We start from the raw sequence: 19,679 nt of genomic DNA on the forward strand, positions 1-19,679 counted from the left end.
ATTGGGGGGGAAGAGACTTCAATGTGCGGAGATGAGGTTGATCTTTACCTGTATTGTCAGGCATTGAGGCTTGGTCTGTGTGCCGTTCCTTCTTGAAGCTCATGTTTCCGAGCTGCAGCACTGCGGCCACCACCTTCAACATGCCTACGCAAAAACAAGAAAATGAGCAGAAATACATTAAGTTTATGTCAAACCGATCCAGAACGCTGGTGTTCGCATTCTCACTAAAAACATTTACATTGTTTTATAGCTACTATAAAACAGACTACTGTGGTTCAACAGAACATTGGTTTTACAAGGTACTAAAAAGTGTTTTTTCCCCTTTGTAATTTTAAAGAACTTTAACATTTAGAGGAAAACTACTGTTTTTAAGAAGAAAGAAATTCCTTTTAAAAATGCTTTAAATGGGAACTCGACACCCAAATACCAGTCACATAAAACGAAAAGCCGAATTGAAAGCTGGACACAAGACAGGATAGACCATCAGGCAGAAATGTGGTTATAAATCTAGAAATTGGGACCAGGAATGGTCAAGATATTCAGAGGTTTTCCAGACCTGGGAAGTAAATACTAATGCTAGAGGTTGTTTCCTTACCGATCTGCTCATCCTCTGGAATCCCCATGATCCTAAAGGCCTCCATGGTTTCTGTGAACAGATCCTTGTCCTGCTGTCCCGGGATCGTGACGTTTCCGTTGGAAAGGAATCGGTAGTTGTTGTAGTTTTCAAGGAGAAGCTCATCTGTGGTCAACGGCAAAATGGAAATATTTGATTTTCACACCAAGTGACTTTATAAGAACGCAACAAATAGTAAACCTTCCGCTAAATATCCAAGCAGCAGCTTACTTCGTAGCTTGTCTCCTGCTCCTGTGAGCATGTAGTAGAAAATGTGAAACGTCCTCTCATCTTTGGCCTGGCGAATGGCACGGGATTTCTCCAGCAAGTCTTGGGGTCAGTTTGTCAAGGAAAGGTTTTGACAACAACTAATTTAGCAGCTTAACCGTTCAATTCCTAAATCATTCAAATGAGGGAGGAAGGAAAACTACAGTAATCAGGATACAGGTTTCAATATTGGCACCAACGATGTAGCCGTTGACATCAAAGTTGATTCTAATGAATTTTCCCTACAAGGAGAAAAAATAAATAATTTTAAACCAAAATGTGAAACTAAAAATTTATTAGAAATCTTAACTTTGCAATAATTCATACAAATCTGGAAGAGTTGTCGTTTTTGACTGTTTTGGCATTTCCAAAGGCTTCCAGGATGGGATTAGCCTGCAGTAGCTGCTTCTCCAGCTCCCCCTGGTGAAAGGTAACAGATTTGCAGAGAATGTTCTTTTAAAAAAAAGTTAAAATTCATACTTCATAATACGACGGAATAATTGGACCATACTAAGAAAAAATTAAAAATAAAAAAAAAATTAAAAGTTATTCAAATCCAAGTATAAAGTTGTGGTATTACAACAATAGTCGTATTATGAGAATAAAGTCATACAAGAATAAAGTTGTAATAATGTAAGAATAAAGTCATAATATTACCGGCATATTATTTTTGACTTTTTTCTTACAATAATATGACTTTTTCCCCTCATAATTTTATCCTATTTTTAATTTTCTTAACGTGGCCCTTATACTCAGTCACATCATGATGACAATTTTAGCAAAAATATTTGTCATCCAAAGTCTTTGTTTACCATTCTACTGGTAGAATGGTAAACAAAGACTGAGATTTGGTCTAAAATCATTTAGCCGATTTTGATTTTATTCTAAAATCAAATATTCGGGAATATTAATATTTGTTGATTGACCATATGCAATTTACATTTGAGAAAGGAGAAAAAACAACAACATTTAAATAAACAGACCAGCAGCAGCAACGCACATTTTCCACCCAAGCATAAAACCCAACACATGACGCATTAGTGCCCCAACAACAACAACCCAGACCCAGAGACCGTCAACAAACCCAGCACCTGATACAGAGAAGAACAGTCCAGTGAAGCCTCAGTAAAGGGAACTTTTCAGTCCTTCCTTATTTAATTTAAGGCTTTAAGAAACCCTTGGTGAACGGTTAAAAACACACAAACACACAGAAAATGTCCAAAACAAGCATGACTCGAGTTCAAAATGATTCGTGTTGAAGCGTAAACACATACTCAACAATACACAGTGCCTTGCAAAAGGTTTTAATTTGTTTTTTAAATTATTATTAATATTCTTTTTTTTTTTTTTTTTTAAACATTCTGTCAGGTTGCTGTCTCAAAGTTTAATATGTTTTATTAGAATATCAGTTGACAGAGAATGTAAAGCATATTTGGAAGAGGAAGGAAAATTATGCAGAATTTTCAGCTTTTTTTGTAGAAATAAAAATATGAAAAGTGTGGAAAACATGTATTCAGCCCCTGCTTATCTGATAAATATGACTACAGTAAAGTCTTCGCCCAGACGCTCAGATGGATTTACTGGACTTTGAGTAGGCCATTATAAAGCACTGAATTGCATCTATGCCTATGTGCTTAGGTTGATTATCCAACTGGATGAGTGACTGTATGATTTACCATCAAGAAAGACAAAAAAAAACTATTATTAAAACTATTCATTTCAATAAAATGAACTGATTGCACTTGCAAACTCCAAAAACTGGGGTAATAGTTGGGATTTTTACTTTTGTTGTTTGAACCATCTTTGTCCCTGTTGGTTCCATGGAAGCACCAATCTCAAATTATTTTGAAGTATTATTGAACATGATTACTGCATATCATTTATACAGTCCGTCATCTCTAATCTACCCAGCTTCCTGGTCCGTACTAAAGAGCATGATACTGCCACTACCATGGGTCACCATGTGCATGCTGTGATCGGGGTGTAGTTCAGTGTTGGCTAACCAGGTAGCCGCTAAAACCGGCTGGTTGCTTTATATTTAGGTAATGAGAGTAAATCAAATATGCTAAAAACATTAAAATTGTGATGCATCTGTTTTCTTTCCTTTTGTGTTTTTATTTAATGATCTAAATATAAGAAGTGTATGAAATTTAGTTTAATTTGACAATATAAATGTTAGCCTTGTGCTTCTGCATGTACCTATTCAGTCAAGTTGTTGAAATTGTTGCAGTGCTATAAAGAAGTTATTTGATTTTTGACTGAACTGAAAAAACAAATAAATAAAAATCAAAGGGAGCCAAAAACAATTTAACTGCAGATTCTCTCTACTTTATCACTTACTTTTTTTTTTTTTTAAATCCATGCATAATTTTACTTTCCATTGGCCAATACATGCAACATTTTGTTGGTCTGACAAAAAAAATTTCAACAAAAACATTTGCAAGTCACTGTGTAAAATGTAAAAATCTTAATAAATTTATAGCCTTCTTGTAAAACAAAGCAAAAACAAGGAAGCAATTCACGATTTTTTGCACAATAAAATTGCGCTTCAATGAAAAATTCAACCAGACAAATAAAAAAAATGTTTTTTAACCAAAAACGAAAAATTTGGTGGATTTTTTTCCCCATCTATACAGACCCCCCCTCTCCCCCGCCTTCCACTACTATTGTCTGGTTGAACTTTTCACGGGAACATGTACGGCTGCCAACGAGCTGCAAACAAACTTCCTCCCGACTTCCTAATGGCTGGCAAGACATGTCACCTCTGCCCTCCATACAAAGTGACTCCCAAAACAGAGCAGGCTTCAGTGAGCGAGTGGGAAGAGAAGGAGTGGGGGAAGAGAAAGGATAGGGAAAAAAAAGAACATGGTGACAGAAGCAGGTGGAGGAGGAAGGATAAACTCACATGTGACAGGTATGAACCCTGTTGATGGGGGATGAAAAAAAGAAAAACAACCTCAAAAAGGGATGAAAGGTGTGGTTTCTTTAAAGCCCCTCTGGGGTCCTCTGTGCTGCATTACATGTGGCTGACAAGCAGAAGAACAGGTTCTCCTGCTTTGCCTGACAAAAGCCAGGGCTGCCTGACTTTGCACACCTTTCTGGTTCAATAACACTCAGCAAAACATCAGATAAAGTCAGTTTTTACATCTAGAAAAAAAAAGGTGGTTCCTTTAGAGCAGATCACTGTCGGGTTTTCTTACTGAAGAAAACAATCGTTTACTGTCCACACAAATCGCACAGATACAGATCAGTATGCAGCACAACAGGAAAAACAAAATTAAACGATACTTTTGGATTAAATGCATTTGTAAAAAGGTGGAGGCTGTATGACAACAGGCGGGACTGACCTGATCTTTCTTTGTCTTGTGGGAGGAAGCAACATGAGCAAGATACTGGATAACCTTCTTGGTGTTCTCCGTCTTACCAGCACCAGACTCGCCTCTGGAGATGACATGCAAGCAAGAAAAATAAAAATAAAAAATGCAATCAGATAAGAAAATAAAAGGATGTGAGCTACTGAGACGAGCATGATTGAAACTTGGTTACTTACGTGCAAAGAATAGACTGGTCTTCCCGATCTGCAAAAAATAAAAAATAAAAGGTCAAAAATATGGATATTGTCAACTCTGCACAGACCCTTCATGAGCATTTTATCAACACAGTGTGTACAAGTTTACGCCTATGCAACAGGAAATACACCAACCGCAGACAGGAAATCAATATCCGGCTTCCTGTGACTGAAACGCTTCTAACTGCCTAATTATTGTATCGCCTCCTGAAATGTGGTCTGGAGTACAATGTGTGGAGGGGGGACAAAAAAAGAAAAAATTACACTAGTGGGAAACAGGATTAGCTAATGTGGTTTGCACTGCATACAAGGGAGTTCTGGGGAAAAAAGGAAAGCCATACAGGAGGTGGATTTAAGAAACACCCTCTACAGGAAATCCCAACTCTGGCCTTCGGAGTGGAGCCAGGCTGCTAAACAGTCACTGATTATACACTGTGGTAAAAGGAGGAAAACAGTTAACTGAAATGAGAAATCTGCTTGCAGCAGAATATTTAAATCCACTGCGTTTGTGACAGACTAATGGAGAGGAAAATGGCCCGCAGGTACGAGGCGACGGGTGCAGCCGCTCACCCTGCATCATGCTCCTGTACGCCGTGTCGGTTATGGCGTAGATGTGGGGGGGCATTTCATGTCTCTTCTTGCCCTTGTACATCTCCACAATTTCCTCGGAGTAGATGGGCAGGTTCTTGTAGGGGTTGATCACCACGCAGAAGAGACCGGAGTATGTCTGCAGGACAGATGTGAGACAATTTAGAAAACATTGCCTTCAAATAATCAATACATAGACTGTGGGGTTTTTTTGTTTTTTTTTAAAGATTAGTTAACAGATTGTAGAAAGGTATTAGGAAGATTGTATGTTGTGTATAATGCCACTAGAGGAGTCTCAATACAGCTTTTCCACTTCTGATACGATACAGATATCGCAGCTTTGAGTATCGGTCGATACTGATATTGACCTGATACAATAACAGAATGAATCATACATAATTTTATTATTTATTTTTCCAGTGTGGAATGTTAGAAAAGGCTTAATCAAGTTATATTACTCTCAGAAAACATTTGGTATGAAAACAACCAACCCACTTATTATTAATCAATAGGTTTGAGTGTGGGATGCAAAGGCTGCTGGATAGAAATTCTGGGGGCAGACTAATTGCTGGAGAGCAGTGTTTCTATGCAGGTCAATATAAATTGATAATTGTTTTTTGGCTGACCAATTAACAAAATCAATATCAGATCAGATCACCCTAAAGGACACCAAAACATATAATAAGATAGTAAGTTATTCTACTTCTCTTTTTGTACTTCTTATACAGTTAAAAGTGTTATTTTAATATGTCATATTATAAAGCTGACAATACTGCAGTAGTATATTTACGAGATATTCTGCAAAGCTAAAGTGATAGTAAGAAAATAAATGTAAGAACGCAATATTCTATAATTTTCCACTAGCATTTGAGTTTGAGATTTGCATTAATAATAATAATTATATAACACCTGTATATAATTACTCTGCAATACCAAAACAAGACATGAAAATAATTCCTGTTAAAAAGGCAGTATTTTATAGCATATTCAAGAAATTATGTTGCCTTCAGTTGTTATAAAAATGCTATAGATATCAAATATGACTTGAAAGAAATTTGACTTTGTAATTTAATAGCTTGAAATTGGGTCTCTGTCTCTCTAAAAACTCCTGCCCTTTCTGAAACTTCGCCTCCAGGAAGTCATCACAACATGGCTACTCCATTAACCCTTTGGCAACACTGGCATTGCACTGAAAAGTAGATCATATAATGAGCTCAGCATATGTGCATTTCCAGGTGTTTGCTAATAGCTGCTGGCTAGTCTGTAGGAGTCTTTAGGGAGGGCTGCTCTGTGAGGGAGAAGCTTGGAAACTGCAGCTCAGAGAAGGACCTTTGTCCTTGAAGGCGGAGCTAGGTCCACTCAGGGGTTTTACAGTTCTGAATGGTTGCCATGGGAGATTAAAGTATTTCTCAAACATGCATGAGAGAATTAAGGAAACACTCCAGGTATGTTTTCGATGAGGGAATAACATTACAGCATGATGTAAAGCTTAAAAAAGTCGATTTTACATAACAATGCCCTTCTAAAAAAGGGAAAATTAATGAAACATGAATAGTTACTAAACATCATTTAGAGGAAAAGTACCAGAATGGTTTGACATACTGGGAACAAATCCCCTCCTTGCCGTGAGGGCAGTTAAACTGCAGAATCACACTTTGCTTGCAGCTTTGTTAACTTGTGTAATAACATTGCCCCATACTTTATTACCTCATCGCTGAAATTTTCACATGAACTCTGATTTGTATGACCAAGTTATGTAATCGGCGCTCCACCCAGCTACAAGTTTAAACTGAGGAGTGTTCATGTATTGCATGGCTGATCAGGGAACTCGCTTTTTGCATTTAGATAATTTGAACATCTTCATCTACAGTACACTCCGTTTCCCCTGAGAGAGTCTCCATTTTGAGTGTGGAGCTATGAAACCATCCATAGAATGGATCTGTGGAGGAAGAGGGAAGGGGAAAATGCTCTTTGTTGATATGACTGGGGCACAACTGTGTGTCAAAGGGACAAAATCACTCCCAGGACAGAAAAATGAGGGTAAATAACATTAATTACAGGGGAAATTAATCAACATTACAACATGGTTTACATTCCATCCCCCTTTTTTGAAAAGCCTGGACTGGTGCCGTTCTTTCTCACTCTTTTTTTTTTTTTTTTTTTTAAATCTCTTGTACTCTGGAGCACATTGTTCTCTACAGCTTCCTGTTTACATGATTCGATCCCAAACAGAGAGAACGCAGCAAACATTACAGTACTGCAGGATAGTTTCAAGACGAAGATGGAGCAATTCACTACAGGGGAATGTTAACAGATTGCACATTTTCTTTCCGTTTGCAGCTTACACACAATGGAACATCTTGAGCCATGGATGGCTTAACGAGAAGATAATTAGATTGGACCGAGATCAAAAAAGACTGGAGATGTTTCACAAAAGCCAGAGGATCTCGGGCAGCAGGAAGTAAAAACATTTGCTGCTTTAGCACATGCCATTAAGCATATAAATATGTACAACGTTGCTCCAAGGAGTCATACTCACATAGATGAGGCCAGAGTAGTATCTCTCCTTCAGGTTGTGCAGAACGGACGCTTCGTTGAGGCAGGTGAGCTCGGCCATGTCCTCCACCTTGCTGAACTTGGGCGGGTTCATCTTCTGGATGTCGTCCTTGTTCACCTTGATCTTTTTCCCGGAGTCCGCCAGCTCCACCGTGCACTCGTCGCCGCGCTCCTCCTTGATGGAGCCGGCCTCGAAGCCCAGGCGCTCCGAGGGGACCCATACCAGCTTCTTGGTGGCCCAGTCGGCCTGCGCCAGCGGGTTGTTGACCAGATTGCGGTCTACATACAGAAACTTGTCCGCGTCTGACATGGTGGCTGTTTTGGTGGGAAGAGAGAGGGAACAGTTAGAACGGGAAGCTCTGACACAGATTCAGTGTAATAAGGATAATAAAAGCAAAAAAAATAAAGACATGAAGTTGTATAAGTTCAATGCTGAATGTCTTCAATAATTTAATTTTGACTCAAAACTGTAAAGATTTTGTGCATCTGAAAAAAATTCCACCAACAATCTGGCCATTTTAAAACATTATGGGACACTGAAGCCACATAGTGCCACTTTATAGCAAGTACCTATGTAAACAGTTGTTGTAAAAATGCTGTATATATATATTAAATATGATTTAAAAGAAATTTGACTTTGTAATTTAACACCTTGAAACTGGGCCTTTGTCTCTTTAAAAACTCCTGCTCTTTCTGAAACTCCACCTTCAGGAAGTCATTACAACATGGCTCCTCTATTAACCCTTTAACTACGTTTTTAACAGCGTTGCATTGAAAAGTAGCTCTGCAATAAGCTCAGCTGATCCGCAGTTCTACCAGATGTTCGCTAATTGCTGCTGGCTAGTCTGAAGAAGCTGAATGAGTTGAGACGGAGGAGCTGAGTTGCTAACGTGACCTCATGCATATCTGACTATTTGCATTACTTCAATTTGTAAGCACTTTAACCTCTAAATTTGGTCACAAATCATGTTTGTTGAATCTTAAAACCATCATTGCTATTCAAAATGTAATCACTTTAGTGAAAGAATTTTTTTGAGTCTAGCAGAGCACATGCTAAAAATACATCATTATCTTGTCTCCAATGCTCTTTTGACCTCAAAGGACTACCGTAACAGGAACAAAGAAATAGCTTTCTGAGTATTTTGTAAACCAAAGTCTGAATAGGGAAAAGACCCAATACGAACTGGAAACCGGTTTTGAAACAAGCATTCAACTTTTATGTTCAGAATAAGTTCAATATTATGAGACCGATTAAGAGAATGAAACTCCTCCTGCAACATAAGAAAACTGAGGTAAGAGGGGGAAGCTTCAACGTCACAAATTCTGAACAAATCCCAAAAAAGTAGTTTATACTGATTTCTTATTTGCATACGTACATGTCTAAGTGCAACACTATATTTCTCAGTTACTCATGAAAATTTTTGCACACAGCTTTGTGCTCGTAAACATCTTGTTGACACAGCGGTGAAATATCCTCATACTACAGAAAGTGACTCAACCGGTAGAACCAGAACCAGGAAGGAGAAAGTGTGAGAAAGCCATTAAAGTCAAAATGAAGCTGCAGCACTGCGGTGAATTAACCCAGCGTGGGCCACTGTGACTGACAGCACAGCCCCGGGCTTTATCGGTCCAATTATCATTCCAAAACTGCAGGACCATGACACCATTTTCGCAGCGACACCACGGCTGTTGATGCCGGACATTTTTCCCCTCATCTGATAGGACACAGAGCCGTCTTATGCTCAGCAGTTTCCAAAAGAGCAATCAGAAAGAAAATCACAGCAGAGGTCAGGTTAAGCTTGAATGCTTTAACTGACTTTTACAAAGTGAGTTGCCCTGTGGGAAATGGATGATCTGAGTTCATATACCCGACAGGAAGAAAGACACTAAACCCCAACAAGCTGGGGTTTCTTAAAGCTGAAATGAAATAATAAACAACAAGAAAGGGTCAGGAATGAAGTATTACAGAATTATACACACTACTCCTAGTATGACCAATTATGTTGTTTTTTTTAACACATGAGATTAGTCAAAGGTTTGTAGAAGAAATCACATTCAGATTAAGCTGCCCTTACTTGGCAGACTATCTGAAATCTGATTATATTGCTTTTTTTATTATTATTATTACTTTGTGTACACTAATATCTAACCACCAAAAGATTGTGGTAGGGCTTTAACAGACTAATCAAATTTTCTGTTTTTAAAGATTTTATTTTAGTAAAAATCTAACTACAGAAACCCCAAGTTGGTGGAAAATAAATGCCAATGATGTCATCCGCCTTCCCGCTTTCTGGGGAAACCAAGCTTAAGCTCTTTTAAAGGAAGCTTTACTGTTACTACAGTTTATTCATACCGAGAAGGAGAGCCAGATTTTTAGCAGCTAACAGGAAGAATGCTGGATTTAGGAGTGCAGATTTTTGGAAACTTCAGTGTTAAGATAAGGATCTGAACTCAATCATGGAGACTTCTGTTCTGAATGAACAAGCTGCTAATATAAGAGGCCAGAGGCAACAAGACTTAAATGACTGGTTAGGGGCAGGCATTTGTCATATTGTTATTTATTGTGATAAATTAAAGAATTTTGATTCATTGTCACAATAAATTCCAGCTAATGATATTTAAATCTGCCCAAAATGTCTTTATTGTGATAATTTTACCGTTTTCTCCACTGTTCAACAAAAGCATCAATAAATATTTGAAAATATAGTTACCATGTGCAGTTTGGTGATAGAAATCACACTTTTTTTTTTTACATGACTGGTGTTCTAAAGACGCACATTATAAAGGGGAATGTTTTTCACAAACATTATTTGTTTGTGGGACTATAATTACAGTTATGGTCACATAGTTGCATAAAAAAAGTAAGAAATTGTTTTTATCATCACCTTTACTGTTATCACAGTAGTACTGCAAAATATCAATTTGAAGTCCCCTACGACTGGTTAATAGTAATATTTTTTTCTAAATGGGGAGGGGGAAAAAAGGACAAATTGTTTTACATTGACTGCTTCCTCCACCACTTGGCAACTCTGCTGTATAAATAATACAACTACAATATTGCAATTTTTAAAGAGAAATCTGAATTTGACAACAAAAATTGCCTTCAGTTGTTCAAAGCTTTAGAAATAAAACCAAACTCTGGATACAATTCTGAAGTCCTGACTGATGCGCCTCGATTTAAAAGGCTGCCCAGTTCCCTCGGGATAGTCCCAAACTTCATGTGCTGTTCCAGAAATTAGAGGGTTTGCCGTTTAATGTGCTCCAGCACACGACTGATTTTTCTCATGACTCCCTGGTCTGCAGGCTGAACAGCAGATGATAACCTTCACTGCTGACTTCCTCTACCAACTCATCCCTGGTTGTCCAACAGAACGTGGGGTGAACCAACCGTGTTTTTTTCCTCTCCGCTGGCGACGAGCTTCCTCCTCTCCATCACAACTCCCTCTCCCCTCCTTCCACACTGTTTATCCAATCTTCTCAGGGTCACATTCCTCCCATGCTAACCCTTTATCAGGGAGGACCAACCAGCAAAGGCATTCCACAAATTTCTGTCTTCCATCCTCCTCCTCCTCGTCTTACATCTTCCTCAGACATATTTTCTGACGCTTCCTCTGGTCTTTGTTCGGCCCTTGTTCCTATCCACCAGCGTTTTTACCCCTAATGCCTCAGTGAAATAATAGTTCTGCAAAGCTGCAGAGATCCTTTACCGACATACGAATGCAAAGCAATGAATGTCAATGACATATCAAAAACCAAACAAATCTGGCTTTTACCTGTTTTCTTTTAATTTTTATGAAATAATTTCATTAAACGACACAAAGTACTGATCATAGATTGATCCATTGTTTTTTCGCAATGTTGGATATAATGCGTTTTTTAAATTTTTGCATAATTTTCCACAAATATCAGGACCCCAACCAATTTTTTTTCTCTATTTAAAAGTAAAAATTGAAAGTATAATTGTTCTTTAAAATAAATTTCCTCATAAAATGTAATAAGTTGTCTTTTTTTTCCCCAAAAGGTCAGTTAAAGTTTAACAAGCTACGCAAGTGTTTTTTTTCTGGACTAAGGGGAACGATGGTTCTTTGGACAGTACGGCTTGCAGACTCCTGAAATTAGATCATCAGGAAAATTGACATGCCAAAAAATAGGGGGGAAAAGAAAATATAAATGTATTAATATTTAAATAAAAGGGAAATAAACACATTGATTAATTTATATCTCAATGTTCTTATTAACCCTATTTGACGATCAGAGTTGACTGTTTCACGGTGCTCTGCAGCAAAGCAACAATGAAATATCTGAATAAATTTACAGATTTAAATAAATAGATTTATTTTTCTACTAAACCTATGAGACAAACATTTTTTGTCTCAGACTGTATAAAATGTTTAAAATTTTGTACATTTTATTTATTTAATTCCACATTTATTTTAAATATTTGCTGCATTTCGGCCCTCGAATGATGATGTCTGGTATAGTTAGACTCGAGTGCTTGACACAGAAAATGACTTCGACACACAAACCGTTTCTCCAGAGGACTGGGGACTAAAAATGACTCCATCGGTTATTTTAGTTCTCCAAGCGCTGTTCTATATAGAAAGTAGAGGAGGGACAAAGAAACTGCTCCAGCCAGTTTAAAAACTCAGCCGTCTCCTGAAGCTCTGGATGTTGACGTCACAATAAATAAAATTAAAGGAGAGCAATCAAACTCACTAGATCCCTAATAATTAATAGATTTGATGCAGTCCTAAAGCATTCTAGTGTGTAAGATGCTAAAAATCCTGTAGTGGGAACAATGTGACAATGGAAAATAAAAGAAGTATTCAACAATAGCACAATTTAACATTGCAGCGATATTGTTCAGCCTGAAAAATCCACAATAAAAGGGAACCTTCACAAAAAAGAGGAACCATGAAGTAACACAAAAGAGAGGAAGAAGGGCGTGCCACGGTGGCGTAGTGGTTAGCGCGACTCATATTTGGAGGCCTTGAGTCCTCGACGCGACCGTCGCGGGTTCGACTCCCGGACCCGACGATATTTGCCGCATGTCTTCCCCCCTCTCCTTCCCCGTTTCCTGTCAGCCCACTGTCATATAAGGGACACTAGAGCCCACAAAAGACCCCCTGGAGGGGTAAAAAAAAAAAAAGAGAGGAAGAAGGACTCCAGAGACTAGACTGTTGTTACAAAGTGATACAGCAGCCTGAACATGGAGGAAAACATTTAGGAACGAGGGGAAAGAAGAGGGCCAAACTACTCTGCAAACAACAACAAATCTTATCAAGTATTTTTGGTTTAGTTTCTGTGCAAATTTCTTAACACACTTGAAATAAGACGAAAGTAACTTACATGTAACTTTCCAGAAAGAAATTAGTTTGTTTCAAGTAAATTCCTTAATATTAATGAAAAACTACTAGTTCAAAGGCAGATTATTTCACTTACAACATGGGAAAAATGTCTCAGCTTAGTGTAATAATCTGCCGTTGAACTAGTACCTTTCCATTAATATTAAGGATTTATTGACTTACAACAAGCTCCTACTTCTGGATGAAAAGTTACTTTTAATTTAGCTTTGTCTTAATTCAAGTGTACCAAAATATTTGCACTACAAACTAGACCAAAAATACTTGGGGAGGATTTGGTGTTTTTGCAGTGTGGCCTCGTTTAGGAAAGAAAGCCAACCTTATAAAACCCAGACCATCCAATCACTGAACTCTCATTCTGCCTCACTTCATTTCCTTGAGCCAACATAGCTAATAACAATATATTTTTTTTTTTTTTTTTAAAGTCAAGACAACCTCACACAGAGTCTGATCAAGTACAAACAGGCTCTCCTCCTCCAGCTGTCGGGGTGTGTGTGCGTGAGGGGGGAATCTATAAACCAGCTGTGCTGCATTTACTGCTCTATTGTGAGCATCATCAATCAAAGCACAGGGTCAATAACTCTTCACTCCCCACCAACTGCATCCCATCACAGCGCTGTCCAGCCCTGCTTATCCTTGGATGACATCCTCATCCTGCGGTTCTTGTTTAGTGCTGTTGACACTCCGGACAGTTTGATTTGAACTGTTTACATGAGCCTTTTCAGCACATACACATGTCTATTTCTGCAGATTCAGGGCCCTGCTCTCTGGTCGTCCCCAGTGATGAAGCAGTCGGTTTTTAACGGGAAGACAACAGATCCCTCCTCCTCCTCCTGCTGCTTCACCCAAGCTCATCTTGGAGATGGAAGGGTGGGACGAACGGAGGAGAGGGGAGGAAAGAGGAAATTACAAGTTGAGAAAGCTATTTTGCCATCTGGGGAACTTTGTTTAGGTAGGGTAACATGTTGGGCCTTCTTTTAAAAAAAAAACCTTGGCAGCAAAGAATAGCTGCTGTTAAAGTAATTTTGCGTTACAAAGCAGTACATTCCTCTTAAAAGGAGAGATTTTGATCTCAATTAAAGACTTTACTGGCTAAAAATAGACCCACATCGGCTAAACCAATGGCTGCCAGATGATTAATTACAGTTAGATTAAATTAAACCGTGTTTGTTTATTTTTAAATTTAAACGCCACTTTCACAACTCGGTTTCAATTAGGCCGGCCACACATATCCGAGCGAGTTTTAAAAGACGTTGCTTTGAAAGGAGGAAAGCCTTCAGTCCTGCAGTTGTTTAGAAAGATTATCCAGTCACTAAAAGTACAATGTGATGTGGAAGCTAAAGCCACACCCAGCCATGTAAATAAGGTAAACAGCTTTACTAATGAGCTGAAACCAGAAGCGGAGTAGGATACATGAGCAAAAATGAGGGATGCATCGATATTTTCGGCATGCATCGATATTTTCGGCATGCATCGATATCGGCCGATATTAGCTGTAAAATTTAATGTTGGACATTCTGTCAAAATAGTTCACCGATATAAAAGGCGTTATTTTATGATGCCTGCAGCAGAGCATGTCAAATTTGCACTGTTGGGGCGTGCAGTGGTGGCGTAGTGGTTAGCGCGACCCATATTTGGAGGCCTTGAGTCCTCGACACGGCCGTCACGGGTTCGACTCCCGGACCCGACGATATTTGCCGCATGTCTTCCCCCCTCTCCTTCCCCGTTTCCTATCAGTCTACTGTCATATAAGGGACACTAGAGCCCACAAAATACCCCCTGGAGGGGTTTAAAAAAAAAAAAATAAAATTGCCTGTTTGAGTGTTGTCATCGTCTTAGAGAGAGCAAATGTCATGAATAAATTTGACATTAAACATAATGTAGGTTGAAAGTGTTCCATCATTTTCAGCATTTGGTAGCAGGCTAAATTGACAAAGATAATGCATATTTTAATGCTTATTTTAACTCCACAGTAGAGAAAGCCATATAGTTTCAATAAGTAGGTATAGGAAAAAATATCGGTATTGGTATCGGTTATCAGCCAAATGAGTTTTATTATATCGACATATCGAATATCGACCAAAACTCCAATACCATGTGCTATCCCTAGCAAATGTATTGACTAATAAAACAGCTGATTTTAACTGTGTCTAATTTAAACCCAACTCTTTCTTCAATCCATTTCGTTCAGTAACACCACCGCCATATTTTTGAAGTCTCAAATCACAGGGTGCTTCTTCCATCGATGGACCAGTGTAAACTTTTTTGGAGGGTTGAAACTCTGGAAGATTTCAGGTACATTTAGCCGGTGGACGCCGAAACGTAGAGTTCCTGTAAGCTTTGGCTAAATGTCAAAGAGCAAAGATAATCGGGAACACGGGTTGTCGTTTAAAAAAAAAAAAAAGAAGAGAAAAAAAAAAGGCCAAAGAACAAATTCCTCGTCCATCATATGAGAACTTATCTCATTGCAACGCTGAATCCACAGCTTGCTGTTTATTTGACAATAACCGATAGGGAAGATCACCAGCCCTTTTTTTTAAAGAGATAAATACAAACCTTTGGGCAGACAGTGAATGATTTCTTCAATCAACGTTCCAGTTTGTCAGCAGTATTTCTCCTAAAAGGAATGCTGCTTTGCGTCCAATAGTTCCAAAGGATAAATGATTTATTACTAGTACTGCTCTCTTCTTCTTTATACCTCATAATTCTTTACTACTCACTTCATCTCTAGGCTGTCTTCTCCACTTCAGCCCAGTGATTTTTTAAAAAATGTAGTTCCCGTTTGTGGTCTCTCTACCTTATCACTTATCTGTTGTGAGTCACGAGCTAACCATCCACGCTACATCCTCAAACAACCATATGTCTATTGAAAATGAGGACATCTGCCATGCAGCATGATTTAGATGTATGTGGTAGATAAATGACCGACAGCAGCAGGAAGATGAAACAATCACACAGCGTGGTACAAAGTTCAGAGTCTAAAATGCGTGTCATGCATGTCTTCCGCAATCTTTAAAGCATTAACCACATTGCATTTTCACACAGGTATGCTGCTCACATCCACACAAAACTCTGTTTCACAACACGTACAATAACCTGGGCGCTTTCTGTCAAAAAGCTTTTATTTTTTTAAAGCACTTTTTTGGAGGGTAAAATACGAGGGTTTATCGAGGTCCCTTATCAAGAAGTCAATCTTTAAACTGGCACACCACAGATTGAAGGACGGTGATGTCTAATCAAGCAACACACCATGACCGCAGAGGTGAAAAGCACAAAGGATATATAGTTGAAGGGTTTGGTCAAAGCCTGTTCTGTGCCTCAAGCCTTTTCTTTACATTGTTTGAGCCGGAGTCATTTCCTGGCATTGTCCGACGCTAATGAGGCTTTTCAGGTGCTGCTGTGAGGAAGAGGATGGAGGAAAGGTCTGGAAGGTCTGGGTGGTGACAATAAGGTTGAGCGGAGGAAAAAGGAGGAGGGGCTGTGAGCCGTAAAGTGAGAGAAGAAGTCAAAAGTCTGTGAAGTGGTGGTTCAAATGTGCATCGACACTTAGGGTTAGCAAATGGTTGCAGTGTCAATCTGAAAGACTTGCATGCCGTTGTTTAAAACTTTTCCTAAACTAAACAAATAGGTTGAAACCTTCTGGGTCAAAGAAGCTACTGCTAATTCTACAGCAAAATAGCAATAAGTCTGATTTGTTTGTTTCACAGCAGAGAAAAAAGGGAACAGAACATAAACCACAAAGATGAACATCATTTTTCAATGCATTTCCTATTTCTAACTTTAACTATGAGATTTCTAGACTACGAACATTTCCTGATCCAGGGTTTCCCCCAGAAAACTTGCTAAGCACATTGATAGGGGCTCTAGGGCAGTGCACTAGCGGCCTAACGTGTTTTTGTGTGAGAAAAAATTTGGAGATGCAAAAGCAGGCATAATTTGGAAATAATGGTGTGTGAAGCCAACGGGCAAGTGCAGGGACAACACAATTGATGCGCACCCCGTCACACTCAGTTTAATGCATCAACTTTGTTCATTTATTTGAGATATTTACAGTTTCTTTCCCTTCCAGTGTTAAATGTTCACTAGAATTTAAAGTTTATCGATCTTTGAGAACGTGTTCTTGCATTATACAGTTACTGCTGCATTATTATGGAGTTACTACATGAAATTGGTCTCAAAACAATATTATCGCTTATCGCAATAACTTCTGGGACAATATATCATCAAGCAAAATTCGTTATTGTAACAACTCTTTTGTTTCTTCACCATTTGGCAAATATTTAATTTCTGTGTCCAGAATTTTTGGACCAGTCAACCTCAAAAACAAAGAACAACAAAACCATGCAGGCGATTTCTCTCACCACCTCTTTTCCACATTCTCAAGACTTCCCCAAACTGGCAGCAAACAGTTACAACATATAGATGTGCTTGAGAAGTGAGAAACTGAAGTTCATATGGTAAACTAAAGAGCTCATAGTTTTAAAAAATACTAAAGTTAAGTATTTTTGAGTGTCATCCCCTCTTGCAGCTAGATTTTGTTTTTCATAAAAGCCAGACATACTTCTGTTATACATTTGCAATAAAGCAAGATCCAGTAAGTCAACAAAGGCCTTTAAAGGAAAGCCTTTCAAAGCTTTCATAGTTTCAGAACCTAAAGAAAAAAAAGTAAACAAATAGACATCCTGCTGCAGACGAGTACCACCCGACATCCTCCGATGCGCTCAGACTGAAACCTTCCAACAGCACTGAACAGCTTCAGCTCGCAGTGCAAGTCGTCTGCATTTAATTTCGTCTAGCCCACGGTACAAACTCTTCGGGAGGGGGGGGGGCTTGTGTGTGGACTTTGCTGACACATGAATGATGGAATGCAATAATCTCTGCAGGGGGCTCCAGAACAGCACCAAAACTGGCTATAAGAACAGAACCCGCCCCAAAAGAGAAAGACAGAGAGACGGAGAGAGAGTTTCACAATACGTTATAAGGAGTTGATTTAACAAGATGACTATAATGCAATAACAGGATATGACACGCTCAGTGTCACCCAGCGTGACTTTTTAAGGAACATTATCCTGAGAGAAGAGAAGAACTTGAAACTTTAAGCTGGTGGAACCATATTTAGACAGTAAAGTAAAGCATTTTATTGCTTCTTGGCAGAAAACAGCTGATCCAACAAATATGGCTCCGATTACAAACTGAACCACAAAGACTCCCGATGAGTACCTGACCACATCCAAAGGGATGCATGTAGGCTGCAATAAACTGCTTTAATAATCGGTAGGATTTATTGCGATGCTTGTGGATCGTTTTGCTTCTGGTTCAGACACTAAGCCTCCCTGTTTGCAACTCTCCAAACGATTAAGGAGTGCATGCATACCGCAGAGTGTTTGCCTGCCACAGTGCAAACAATGAGATGCCATCTAAACACTAATGCCACTGACAAAGCCTACCCATTGAGTTGACGTTAACGTGACGAGACCTGATGAGAACGTGACACCTCACAGACTCCAGAGGGATGACGGCTTAATATCCCGGGATCTGGATCTTTCTTTATTCCAGCAGAATGAAAAGGTTTGCTGAGCCAGACTGCAATTAAAGGCTCTGAAACTAAGGACTAACCAAGATATATGCTAACAGCCCTTTGTCATTGGGGCACGAAGATAAAACATACTCGCCTTGATGGAGCGCCCGTCAAGATCTCTTTGGTCAAGGCTTTTCATTATTTTCCTTAAACATAGAGCTCATCAAAGCTGGTTTAAAAAAATGACTGCATTCATCATCTATAAGTGCTTCTCAAATTGACAAAACTGGATTGCTTTATTCCCACTTGCTTTTGCCTTTGAACAAACGTTTCTACACCAAACAAGAGGAAGTGGATTTGAAACTTTTTCGTCGTGTTAGCTGCGTTTCCAGTCCAAAACCTTTTGGGATATTCTGTCGTTGTCAAAAAGAAACAATTTCGCAACAATTGCGGTGTTTCCGTTAAACAAGAGATGCAATTAAAAACAACACAGGAATACGTTTGTTAACGCAGTAAGTCGAATGTAAGTAAACATGACATATATTCATATTTCAGCCACAGCGCTAGCACCTTAGAGAGGCGACAAGCTTCTTAAACTTGGGAGCAGCTACGTATTTATTCAGCGTTTTGGAGAAATTGTATTCAACGATTTTACAGGAGAGCGAAGGATTAAACACGTTCAAATCACAAAGTCTTGACGGACTTTGCAATGATGCGAGAGCTCTGGTGGAGCTAGCCGCGCACCGTCCGAGGAGGCCAGTGGCTACAAATTAGCACGAGTTGCTAATGAATAGAAACTGGTATAATGAGACGTGTTTCCATTGCTGTTTTACAAATTACACCAATTTCCATACAGCTGAAAAACCACCGCATCCCAGAGCAAAAACGTTTTGTAAAAAGCTGAGTTTTTGCAAAATCGCCGCGTTTCCATTAAGTAAATGTATTTTCATAATGCAATTTGCACAATTTTATTGTCAATGGAAAGAGAGTTTGTGTCAAACTCCGTCTTCTAATTAGAGACTAGATAAAGTTCCAGACTGACGAGGCTTTATATTAAGGTAGTGCCGCCCCTCCTCTACTTGTTTGCTGCACTAGCAGTTAGCAGGTTGACACAAGGCCACGCTACACTTCTCCCATGCTTCCAAGACTTTGAGTCAAGTTATTTGGATTTATTCCCAGTTGTGAAACAGGCAGATTCCCATCGTC

General features: G+C 38.9%; 1 protein-coding gene across 3 annotated transcripts in view; it reads right to left on the reverse strand.

Moving 5' to 3' along the window:
* Positions 1-19,679, reverse strand: part of LOC116736135 (myosin-9-like) — a 37,233-nt gene that overhangs the window by 15,698 nt on the left and 1,856 nt on the right. For 2 of the 3 annotated variants that reach the window (XM_032588426.1, XM_032588425.1), the window contains 10 exons: positions 7,576-7,907; positions 5,019-5,175; positions 4,431-4,458; positions 4,228-4,321; positions 3,786-3,803; positions 1,208-1,300; positions 1,059-1,122; positions 845-943; positions 596-739; positions 49-144 (listed from right to left, as the gene is read on the reverse strand). In XM_032588426.1, the coding sequence (XP_032444317.1) occupies positions 49-144; positions 596-739; positions 845-943; positions 1,059-1,122; positions 1,208-1,300; positions 3,786-3,803; positions 4,228-4,321; positions 4,431-4,458; positions 5,019-5,175; positions 7,576-7,902 (1,120 nt within the window). In that variant the 5' untranslated portion in view covers positions 7,903-7,907. The remainder of the gene's footprint in view (positions 1-48; positions 145-595; positions 740-844; positions 944-1,058; positions 1,123-1,207; positions 1,301-3,785; positions 3,804-4,227; positions 4,322-4,430; positions 4,459-5,018; positions 5,176-7,575; positions 7,908-19,679) is intronic. The other variant, XM_032588428.1, reaches the window with a different exon arrangement.

The sequence above is a fragment of the Xiphophorus hellerii genome, chromosome 16 (assembly GCF_003331165.1).
Source record: "Xiphophorus hellerii strain 12219 chromosome 16, Xiphophorus_hellerii-4.1, whole genome shotgun sequence".
NCBI lineage: Eukaryota > Metazoa > Chordata > Actinopteri > Cyprinodontiformes > Poeciliidae > Xiphophorus > Xiphophorus hellerii.